Below are 12373 nucleotides of genomic sequence, written 5' to 3' on the forward strand. Positions count from 1 at the left end.
AATGATCTTTTTACTTGTGTTATTGGGCATTAAACGAGCAGACTAATGGTCTGTTTTTTCCTGATTGAAATCAAGAAAAATGACGAGCAAAAAAAAGTTTGACTTTTTTTTGTTTTTAGTCTCTGAAAATCGGCAATGTCAAAAAATTGTGAGAATCGCAATTTAATTCAAATCAGCACCCAAAAATTTGGAATCTAATCAAATTGGGACAAAAGCATATCGTCACAGCCCGAGTAACAACAATACTAACCCATTAGCAATACAATAACAACCACATATATCAGTAATACCTGTATAAAAATATTATCCTTAATATGTCATAATCTAATTAATTATAGTGATGGAGTAATGCAGGAATAATACCAATAATAAAATAATAACAACCATACTTCGTATAGCTCGGACCCCTAACGATAGGAACAATTATATCAATAATAATAGAACTAGTCAGTTATGCAATATGTCTTCATTCTATGTCATAATCTATGAGATTACAACAATCAATTATAGTGATGGAGTAATGCAGTAATAATGATAATATTGCAATGCATTGGTTTAACTTTACAGAATATTTCTGGAGACCAGGAAAAGAAGCTGGACGCAACAACAACGAACGACCCAAAAGAAACCCAGATCCTGAATTCTGTTCTTGGTGACCGGCCGGCGATGACGCAGCACCGACCACTCTTTCGGTCGAAACCAAAACCGGTTCTTTGCCAACACCGGAGCTGAACCATCTTAGCACTGGCTCTGGCACCAGCACCGGTTCTTTGGTCCAAAAGCCCCATTAGAGGATCTAACAGCCTTTATTCATGCAGGGTAGTTCTTTGGCAGTCCTGTTTAGGACTTATCCTACAACGGCTCATCATTTGACAACACATGCTAACAGATGCTAATGATGCTAAACACAACCCTGGAACTAGCATCTATAAAGTAGCAGTTATGCACATCCCCATGTGTACAGATCCCTTCAGATTCTCTCCATTTTTACTTTCAAACACAAGTTTATTCAAACATTTGCTTAATAATGAAGTTTTCTGCAGCTGTCCAACCTGCATTGTTTTATCTGGATGTGTTTTCATGTCACTTTAAATCAAAACAAAAAGGAGGTTTAGTTTAATCTTTTATTGGTTCGGTCATCCAGCTACCTTACCTTCAATAATTACATTAAAATTCTCTTCAATTAAATAAAATATTGATAAAAAGCACAACTAAAAGCAAAACTTACACTTCACATTGAAAAAATGCTCAAATCACGACATCAAACGAAGTTCAAATGTGAACACACTGAATCTATGCCGCCACCAGGTGTGTGTCCTCCTGCCTCTCTGTGGGGTTTCCCATCGCCATCTGCAGAGGCCAGGGGAGGGCTGTGATTGGATGTGGGCGGTTGTCAGCAGGACCGTCTCTAAAAACCAAAGGTGTTCTCGCCACTGTAGGCTACATATAAAAAGCCGTCCTCATCCTTCTCCTTGTCGTAGAGCTGGCCCATGGTGATGCTGGAACAGAGACACGCCGTTATCACCAAAGAGTCGGCACAGGTTCAGCCAATTAGCATTCACAGAACAATCAGTGGTCTTATCTATAAAGCTTACTGACACACAAAGCCGGCCTGAAAGTTGCCGCAGTCCTTTTCTGCGCACTTTGTGTCTAAAAGAAACTTGGTGGAATGAAGAAATGTGTGTTTCAGCGTTACAGTAACAGTGTGTTCACGACTAAAGTGTAGCGATGACACTCACTGCCATAGTAATTATAGAGTAACCGTATAAATGCTACTGTGAAACATTTCAGATTTCCTACAATTTCTTTACTTGCACCGTTGTAAAAAACATAATCTTCTCAATAACTAAACTTTTTCTACAGATTAAAGAGTAAGTACGAAGAAATAAACACTAATGAATAAATATAACACAGCTAATTCATAATAAAAACCCAGTTCTACACCATAACCTCAATAAGTTCATCAATGCTCTATGAGCGGCACATAAAATGAAAAGTGCTCCATTAAATCGCCACTAGATGGCACTCTAAGACCAGAAATAAATTGAATGCGTGCAAAGCAGCAACCTCTGGCGGTAAAAAGTAAAGCCTATACGGAAGTGCATAAAACTGCAGTTCCCCCTTCATCCACTAGGGGCTGCAAAACAGAGCAAATCCCCATAGACTCCCATGTTAAAAAGACCAACTTCACAGCAGGAATAAACATGTTTACAGCAGAAATAAACACGTTTACGGCAGGAATAAACTTGTTTACAGCAGAAATTTACATGTTTACCGCCTGGTACAAAAACATCTTAGGTTTAACAGGTCAGGTTTACCTTCATGACAATTGTGGGGGGAGTGAATTTTTTTCTAACTTGCCCGTTTAAAAGTAATTAAATCTTGAAGTTCAGAATATTTAGGGGCGTGTCCTTTTGATTTACAGGTACCTGATCTCCCGCTTCAAGTCAGAAGAATATAGAACAACCGCGGTTTTTAGCCGGTTAACAGTGTGACTTAGCTTTAGCCCGCTTACTTCCGTTAACTGGTTAGCTCCTGTTATCTCCAGGTTAGCTCAGTTAGCTCTTGGCTACAGAAAGCTCGGAGTTCGCTCGATGTCAATCATCCACAATGATGCTCACAGCCCCCCTTTAGTTTAACATTGTCGCTAACATCACTTTGGTTTAAAGAAGGAAGCTAACCAGCTCGACACTGGTCACCTTATTTAAAGATAACCTATGGAAATGTGAAAGTTGCAAAACAAGGACTCAATAAAATATTGTTTAAATTAATAACAAAGCTAGCATCATGATTTTTAGCATTAGCGTAGCAGCTAATGTTTTGTTCAGGCTGATTTTAGGGTATCGTTAACCAGGTCTTTTTTTGCTAATTCAGGTTTTGACAGCTTTTTTGAATGCTGAAGTGCTTTGCAGCTAATGCTAGCTTGTCCTTGCTAACACCGTGGCTAACATCCTGATCAAACACCAAGATGAAAACAAAGTTCAGGGTGTGCAGACCCAGACCTGGACTGCGGCACCGTCTTGTCCACGAACAGGAAGATGGCCTTCTCTGATGGCAGCTGGATGCGTTTCCTAATGATCCACATGAACTGAGCCACGGTGATGTCTGAAGGAACCAGGTACTTCCTCTTGTCGATGTCCACTATCTGCGATCCGGACACCTTCTCCACGATCACCTGTCAACAAACGCATCCCATTAGAAACGAGCGGCATCGCCAACATGTACGGACAAAGAACGGCGGCCACTCACCGGGACCCGGTCAGGGTACTTGCTGCGGATTTTGGCGGACTCTATGCATCGATGTTCTGCAGCGTAAAAAAGGAACAATCTGTGTTAATCAGCTGTTTTATTTAGCTTCGAGAAGTCAGAGAACAGCAGTCGGACTGACGGACGACCTCCTGCCTTGAAGATCGATCCGAGATGATCAGGATGCCGCTTTAATGCACAAGAACATCTAAGCATTTAATAAATCAATCACTGGATAAATAATCTCAACTCAACTTTATCAATAAAGCCCTTTAAAACAACCAGAGTCGAAACAAAGTGCTGTAAACAATCGGCCAAAATAAACAGAATAAAACAGTTTAAATGCAAATAAACAACATAATAAAAGTCATACAAGGAATACGGAATTAAAATAAAACAAACTGGACAAATAGAAAGTAAAAACCAATAATAAAAATGAACTAAAGCACACTGACTGGAAACTGTCACAAAAAATACAAATTCTCCATTTAGTGGAAAAGTTGCAGGTCTTCATCACTTTGTCTCAATCTCATTTTATTTACAGAAAACTTTTCTAACATTTTCAAGCTTAAACTGTTAAAACAGGAAATAAAAACCACCGTCTGTCGGATTTCTCACTTTTTATTTTATTTTATTTCGTAGTCTTTCAGCAGACACCGCCCTCCACAGCGACGGACATCTGACAACGTCGTAAACGGGAAAGAAAACAGGAGGAGCATCTCGAAGGCGTGATGATGTGGTTTTATTCTTCATAAACGCTTCGTGTTTCTGAACGTTTATCCTCTGTGGTGACCAAGCCTCTCTAGCATTTCTCCATGTTCACCATTGGTCAGAGGCTGCAAGCTCCGCCCCTTTTATCTGAACGCGTGCTGATAGGAATCACTGGTTGGACCAGTTGATACACCACTGATCCAGATCCTGGTTAGGAAGAGACGTCCCGGTATGAAGATCTCGCTCTGTCAGGTCTCTGGTTTCCTCTGAAAGATCCGTCGTCTCAGAGAAGCTTCGTTGGCTGCAGGGCGGGGTCGCTGGAGGCGGTCTGCTTTACGTGCAATCAACTCAATTATTATTTAAGGAGAAACTTCGTCCTCGATAACGTCGTCCCTCTTATGTTTGGGTCCTAACGTTAAAAAAAAAAAAAAAAAAGGTCCTGTTTCCAGAAGCATCACGGTGTCCTGCTGTGATGTCGACCCGTTGCGTCAAGTCGGAAATCTGCGTCTGATAAAAAAAAATTATTCTCCCGTACGTTCCAGCCCTAAAAAAATCCTCTTTTATGTAAACAAGAATCTCTGGGGTGGTGTTGCTATGACAACTGCTGCCCAGGTGGAAGCAGACAGGTAAACTTGTTGTTGCCTGTGGCACAGTTAGCAGCTAGGCTAGCTGCTAGTTTAGCTGCTTGGCTTGCTGATAGGCTAACTGCTTGGCTAGCTGCTCGACTAGCTGAACAGCTAGCTGCTTGGCAAACTGCTAGGCTAGCTGCTAGGCTAACTGCTCAGCTAGTTGCTAGCTTCCTGTTTACCGGTTGCAGCCTGGACCCTTTAGCGGGACGGGTCCTCTTTCTGACGCTTCCAGGATGTTCTGGAGAAGAAGTTCTGCCTTTTAGGGACCGATGTGGAGACTGGATCACACATTTACATCAGTTTTATCAGATTTCCTGGAAAATTAGCTGATCAGGTCCACCTGCCGGATCTGAAGAGGTCCAGTATAAACCAGTAAGAAGACGATGTTTACTGGTCAGACGTGACACAAAGCATTAATAAACACCAGCATGTGATGGAGGAACTGCAGCTGAACAAGCAGGGAGGAGGCCTCCCTCCTGCGCGCGACGCCCCTCGGGCCTCCTGTTGACATCTGCGCGAGCGGGCCAGGGCCCACAGCGCGTCTCCGGACACGGGAGGAAAAACCATGGAGCTTCGCTGCTTCTGCCACGAGGCGCCATTTTAACCCAAACAAAGCCTGCAGGGCAGGCCGAACCGAGCCCGAACCGGCTGGACGGAACCCCCCCTCCTTACCCAAGGAGTGCTCCTCTTTGAACATCCATTTCATGGTGGCCGTTTTGGATTGTTTCGGCTCCAAGCAGCAGCTTTCAGGCGGAATGCAGGTTTTAGTTACTGGACCTGGTGCGTGAGGACGTGCGCGAGCTTCCGGGTCTTCAGGGTGGGACAAGAGGACACAACGGTTCCAGAACTTCAGCAAAACAACAACAACAACAAACCGCGAACCTCTTCTTCACCGTCAAGCCTGCGAAGCTCCGCCCCTCGTGACGTCAGCGCAGTGCGTACCACTCCGCAAACAGCGCAGGGTGACGTCATGACGTCGGCATATTTAATTCAATTCAATTCAATTCAATTCAACTTTATTTATGTAGCGTCAAATCACGGCAATGCCATCTCGAGACGCTTTACAGACAGGGAAGAAAACATATTAAAAGCCAATTCATAACAGCCTATATAAGGAAAACAACAGACTGAGTTGGAGGTCCAACTCAATCTCCTATCCTGAGCGTGCTTGCTCAGGATGGGACTGGCGACAGTGGGAAGGAAAAAACTCCCTTTTAACAGGAAGGAAACCTCCGGCAGAACCCGGCTCAAGGACAGGCAGCCATCTGCCTCTGCTGTGTGGGGGGAAGAGGACAGAAAGACAACAGACAACAGGAACTGCTACTCCAGGCCAGGGAGACCTGCTGAGACAGGAGACATACATGTTAATGATGCATGTATGTCATAAAGTAGCCCATAATGCTGCTATCTGGCCAACATGCTGAAGATGTGCCGAGTGTTGCTGCTGAGGAGGTCTGACGTGACATTTTATTGAGGCAGTAAATCCTCATTTTAGTTATTTACTTATTAAAATATTTGTTCCAGTTAAAAGACATTTTATTTCTTTTGAAAACCTGTCAAATTATGTACTGTAAATATTTTTTTTCTGTATATTCTTTTTTATATGACCTGTATGTTTCTACTTCTAGACCTGTATTTTCCAACAATGGACTATCAAAGGTTTCTTTATCTTATTTCTTAATATTCTTAGTTTAATTTCAAGTGGTGAACTTTATTCATTTCCTAACAGCTTAATCCAATTCAGGGGCGTGGGGAAGCTGGAGCCTATCCCAGCTGGCTTTGGGTGAAAGGCAGGGTACACCCTGGACAGCTCACCAGTCCACCACAGGGACACACAGAGACAAACAACCACTCACTCCTACGGACAATTTAGAGGACCAAATCAAACTAAAATGCATGTCTTTGGATAATGGGAGGAAGCTGGAGAACCCAGAGAGAACCCACTCATACACGGGGAGAACATGCAGACTCCACACAAAAAGGCCACTAGCCAAACTTTGCCCCAGCCAAGAATCAAACCAGCGACCTTCTCGCTGTGAGGCCACAGTGCTAACCACTATGCATCCGTGCAGCTCACCCCTAAGTGGTGAATTTAAAGGTGGAATGTAAGATTTTCAATATTTTCAAAATAAATGAACTAATAAAATAACTGCCATCATGATTAGATGAACATGTAGGTTCCAGTCTGTCCATATTTGATGTGTTATTAAATTACAAGTTTAATTATTGACAAATGACAAAAAGCACTCTTATTTTTACTGGTAGGCAAACATTTAAGAAGGGTCTTTGTCATTAATTAAACTTGTAATTTAATAACACATCAAATATGGACAGACTGGAACCTACATGTTTAAAAAAAACGATCTAATTATGATTGTAGTTATTTCTTTAGTTAATTTATTTTGAAAATTTTGAAAATCTTACATACTCCACGTTTAAAGTTATATTTGTAATGATCTACAGAGATCCAAGACACTGTGCAGCACATTGATGAATTTTCTAAATTTTTGTCAGTTATCTGAATCTGCATGGAAAGGTTCGGTAGAAGGGTACGACGGCCAACTATGGGCCAAGGTGGATCAAACAGAAGGGAGGTGAGAATAAGCCAGCTCCGGCAAGGGCACAGGCTTGGTGGGCTACGAGTGAGATCCGAGCAGGGGTGGAGGAACTTCCACCTCTTTATATTCTGTAACATTTATATTCTGTAACATTCTGTTACAAAGACTAGAACAGGTGATTGGAATTACAGGTACAGCGTTAAGCTGGTTTAAATCATATTTATCTGATAGATTTCAGTTTGTTCATGTAAATGACAAGTCCTCCTCACAAACTACAGTAAGTCATGGAGTTCCTCAAGGTTCTGTACTTGGACCAGTACTCTTCACGCTATATATGCTCCCTTTAGGCAAAATTATTAGACAGCATGGAATAAACTTCGATTGTTATGCAGATGATACTCAGATATACTTATCCTTTAAACCAGATGAAACAAATCAGCCCGATAGGCTACAAAATTGTCTCATAGACATAAAGACTTGGATGTCTAGAAATTTTCTCCTCTTAAACTCAGACAAGACTGAAGTAATTCTCTTTGGATCTGAAAAACTCAGAACTAAATTTTCCAGTTTTGGAATGAACCTGGGTGGCATTACTTTAGCTTCCAGTGCTACAGTGAGAAACCCAAGTTATCTATTTAGACTAACATATTACATTTGTCCATCTTTACTGTCGAAGGTAATTCCCAGATCAATAAAGTAGTTGACATATGAAGCGGGATCCATTGTGTGTCTACATGTATGTTACAGACACTGCCCAGCAGCCATGCTAACTAGCATGCGTAGCTAGCATAATTAGCATAATTTAAACCACATTATTTGAACAAGACAAACTAGAAAAGCACTTGGAGAGCACAAACTTCTGCCAAGCACAATGTTAAAGAAATCTTAAAAAAAAAATTCTGAATCCAAACGGTGATCCGGATCACCACCTAAATTTAATCAGTTCTTCCTTTTCACATTTCCAACAACTCCTGAGAATTTCATCCATAACCTTTTGAGTTATCTTAAAGACAAACAGATAAACGCTGGTAAAAACATAACCTCGTGGCGGAGGTAGTTAAATGTACGGTCAAGTTTTTCTTTCCCTTCTCCTCTTTCTTCTTCTTTCTTTTCTGACTTCCTGGTGGAATAATTCAGCTTCACCATAGTCAGATTTTATATTCAAACAACCGTAGAAACCATGGACCTGGCTGGTAACTGTCTGCCAGTGCCGTAGTGATGGGATCTCTTTAAGGGGGATTCCACTAACCGCGTCGTTTCATTTTCCTGCACCCACCATCATAGAATTTGAAAAGGCACACACAGTTTGTGGTTGCATTTACTCATAATAATTTGTTGTCTTGAAAAATGAAGTCAGTGAGAGCTTCAACCAATCAGGACCAAGTTCTGTCATAAATGAAGGTCGGTCCACATGCTGCAGTTGGTGAGTGCTAGCTGCACAGTTGCGTGGCTCCCGCCATGTTTTATGCTCATGTGGTGACATATTCCTGTGCAGCGCAGGCTGAAGTCAGGCAAACTTTCTCACTGGCGTGCAGGACTCCTGGACCACAATCCTTGGATTTGGTGTACTTGTATGTCCACTAACTGTCTATGAAGACAGGTTCAATTCCTCCCATCTGGAAAACTGCAAAGGTAACACCCAAGGAGGAGATCACACTGAAGTAAGTTATTTTTTTTATCCAAGTTTAAATCAGATTACACCAGACTGATCCAATTTTAACCAGATTACACCTGATTAAAACAGATTACACAAGATTAAGACAGTTTAAACCAGATTACACCAGATTGAACCAGTTTTAACCAGATTACACCAGACTAAACCAGATTACACCAGTTTAAACCAGATTAAACCAAATTAAACCAGATTACACTAGATTAACCCTGTTTAAACCAGATTAAAGTAGATTAATTCAGATTACAACAGATTCAACCAGATTACACCTGATTTAACCATTTAAACCCGATTACCCCAAGACATATTACACCAGATTGAACCAGTTTAAACCAGATTACATCAGAATAAACCAGTTTAAACTAAATTAATCTAGATGAAACCAGATATCACCAGATTCAACTACATTACAACAGATTAAACAAGTTTAAACTAGAAAACACCAGATTAAACCAGTTTAAATTAGATTACACCAGATGAAACCAGATTGCACCTGATTACTTAAAATTAAACCAGATTACACCAGATGAAACCAGATTAAACTAGTTGAATTCAGATGACACCAGATTACGCCAGATTAAAGCAGTTGAAACCGTATTACACCAGATTAAAACATTTAAAACCTGATTACAGCAGATTAAGACATATAACACCAGATTAAACCAGTTTACTCCATATTAAACCAGATTACACCAGATTTAACCAGATTACACCAGAGTTAACCAGTTTATACCAGATTACACCAGAAGAACCCAGTGTGGTGATAGATCCAGTTTCTGAGACATTTGGCATCACTTCATGGTAGACAACCTGATCCTTGTCTTCTGCCCCTTCATGAACACCAGAAAGCAGAAGATCTCACAGCAAACTTTTTGACACAACATGGTGATAGATGGTAAATATCCCGAAAAAAGATTTTTTTTCGGGATAAAAAACTCATTTTAAAACAACTGGATTTAATCTTTTTTCATGTGTTGGGTCTTTAAATGTTAAACAGACTCAAATCCATCTGTCTGTTGTCTTCATTATATATTTATATTCCAGAAGAAGGAAACTTTTTTCACTGAAGTAAATATCAAACTATTCACTGAAGAAGTGAACAAATAAAAAGTAATAATGAAATGAAAACAGCTTAGGTGATTGAATTTAACAGTGATGTCATGAACCTGGACCCCCTAGTGCAGACTCTGGTTCTGGTTTTCTGGAAGGTTGGAGGGAAAACCGGGTCAGACTGGGACGAATCATGTCCCACGTAAGGTTATTTTACACCTTTAGGTGGCAGCAAAACTTCAGTGATCTTCAGTTCTCTGATCTGATCACTTAGACTTCCCTGCTTCCACCGAGGTCTGGAAGCGGGGGGAGGTCATTCCCCAGGATGAAGGTCCAGCTAGTCTCAGTCCTCTGGGTGCATTACTTCGGCATTGAACTCGGTGCTGACCCATGTTGGGTGGTTGTTGGAGGGACTTGGTCCTTGTAGGCACTGGGTGGTGCCGCTTAAAGGGGCAGGTCACTCTTAGGAACTCAGAGCCCTGCATGTCCACATCTCAGGGGCCGGCCACTGGGGGGTCTTTGGAGTCCTGACACTGATGTCCTGGGACCTGTGCTTCATGGCTGTGCTCTGGCGGGAGTCTTCCTCTGGCCTCCTGGAGTCTTCCTCTGGCCTCCTGGAGTCTTCCTCTGGCCTCCTGGACTCTTCCTCTGGCCTCCTGGAGTCTTCCTGGGGAATCCTGGAGTCTTCCTCTAGCCTCCTGGAGTCTTCCTGGGGAATCCTGGAGTCTTCCTCTGGCCTCCTGGAGTCTTCCTCTGGCCTCCTGGAGTCTTCCTGTGGGAATCCTGGAGTCTTCCTGGGGACCTCCTGGAGTCTTCCTGTGGGGGCCTCCTGGAGTCTTCCTGTGGGAATCCTGGAGTCTTCCTGGGGACCTCCTGGAGTCTTCCTGGGGCCTCCTGGAGTCTTCCTGGGGAATCCTGGAGTCTTCCTTGGGCCTCCTGGAGTCTTCCTTGGGCCTCCTGGAGTCTTCCTGTGGCCTCCTGGAGTCTTCCTTGGGCCTCCTGGAGTCTTCCTTGGGCCTCCTGGAGTCTTCCTGTGGCCTCCTGGAGTTTTCCTGGGGACCTCCTGGTTGCATTGTCTCGTCATCATCTCCACAGTTTGTTGCCTGGGTTCCCAGTTAAACCAGTCATGTTACCGACCCGTTCCCAGTTAAACCAGTCATGTTACTGACCCGTTCCAAGTTAAACCAGTCATGTTACTGACCCGTTCCCAGTTAAACCAGTCATGCTACCGACCCGTTCCCAGTTAAACCAGTCATGTTACCGACCCGTTCCCAGTGAAACCAGTCATGCTACTGACCCGTTCCAAGTTAAACCAGTCATGTTACTGACCCGTTCCCAGTTAAACCAGTCATGTTACTGACCCGTTCCCAGTTAAACCAGTCATGTTACCGACCCGTTCCCAGTGAAACCAGTCATGCTACTGACCCGTTCCAAGTTAAACCAGTCATGTTACTGACCCGTTCCCAGTTAAACCAGTCATGCTACTGACCCGTTCCCAGTGAAACCAGTCATGTTACCGACCCGTTCCCAGTTAAACCAGTCATGTTACCGACCCGTTCCCAGTGAAACCAGTCATGCTACTGACCCGTTCCAAGTTAAACCAGTCATGTTACTGACCCGTTCCCAGTTAAACCAGTCATGCTACCGACCCGTTCCCAGTTAAACCAGTCATGTTACCGACCCGTTCCCAGTTAAACCAGTCATGTTACTGACCCGTTCCCAGTTAAACCAGTCATGCTACCGACCCGTTCCCAGTTAAACCAGTCATGTTACTGACCCGTTCCCAGTTAAACCAGTCATGTTACTGACCCGTTCCCAGTTAAACCAGTCATGCTACCGACCCGTTCCCAGTGAAACCAGTCATGTTACCGACCCGTTCCCAGTTAAACCAGTCATGTTACCGACCCGTTCCCAGTTAAACCAGTCATGTTACCGACCCGTTCCCAGTTAAACCAGTCATGCTACTGACCCGTTCCCAGTTAAACCAGTCATGCTACCGACCCGTTCCCAGTGAAACCAGTCATGCTACCGACCCTTTCCCAGTTAAACCAGTCATGTTACCGACCCGTTCCCAGTTAAACCAGTCATGCTACTGACCCGTTCCCAGTTAAACCAGTCATGCTACCGACCCGTTCCCAGTTAAACCAGTCATGCTACCGACCCTTTCCCAGTTAAACCAGTCATGTTACCGACCCGTTCCCAGTTAAACCAGTCATGCTACTGACCCGTTCCCAGTTAAACCAGTCATGCTACCGACCCGTTCCCAGTGAAACCAGTCATGCTACCGACCCTTTCCCAGTTAAACCAGTCATGTTACTGACCCGTTCCCAGTTAAACCAGTCATGTTACCGACCCGTTCCCAGTTAAACCAGTCATGCTACTGACCCGTTCCCAGTTAAACCAGTCATGTTACTGACCCGTTCCCAGTTAAACCAGTCATGTTACCGACCCGTTCCCAGTTAAACCAGTCATGTTACTGACCCGTTCCCAGTTAAACCAGTCATGCT

General features: G+C 43.2%; 1 protein-coding gene across 1 annotated transcript; it reads right to left on the minus strand.

The window, feature by feature from the left end:
• Positions 1-1053: 1053 nt before the first annotated feature.
• gabarapl2 (GABA(A) receptor-associated protein like 2) lies at positions 1054-5496 on the minus strand. Its single transcript, XM_079245116.1, has 4 exons — positions 5259-5496; positions 3250-3305; positions 3003-3175; positions 1054-1499 (listed from the first exon to the last, which is right to left on the minus strand). Exons 1-4 carry the CDS (start codon positions 5290-5292, stop codon positions 1409-1411), a joined length of 354 nt encoding a protein of 117 aa, XP_079101242.1. The 5' UTR covers positions 5293-5496; the 3' UTR covers positions 1054-1408.
• Positions 5497-12373: the final 6877 nt, after the last annotated feature.

This window comes from Telmatherina bonti (assembly GCF_933228915.1).
Source record: "Telmatherina bonti genome assembly, chromosome: 1".
Lineage (NCBI taxonomy): Eukaryota > Metazoa > Chordata > Actinopteri > Atheriniformes > Telmatherinidae > Telmatherina > Telmatherina bonti.

What these genes read in the sequence shown, in the direction of transcription:
- gabarapl2 (XM_079245116.1), bottom strand. Translation starts at nt 5,292, where the DNA reads ATGAAATGGATGTTCAAAGAGGAGCACTCCTTGG. An exon ending in AGTACCCTGACCGGGTCCCG is followed by an intron (nt 3,176 to 3,249) that starts GTGAGTGGCCGC and finishes GTTTGTTGACAG; the next exon opens with GTGATCGTGGAGAAGGTGTC. An exon ending in AAGACGGTGCCGCAGTCCAG is followed by an intron (nt 1,500 to 3,002) that starts GTCTGGGTCTGC and finishes TCTCTGTTCCAG; the next exon opens with CATCACCATGGGCCAGCTCT.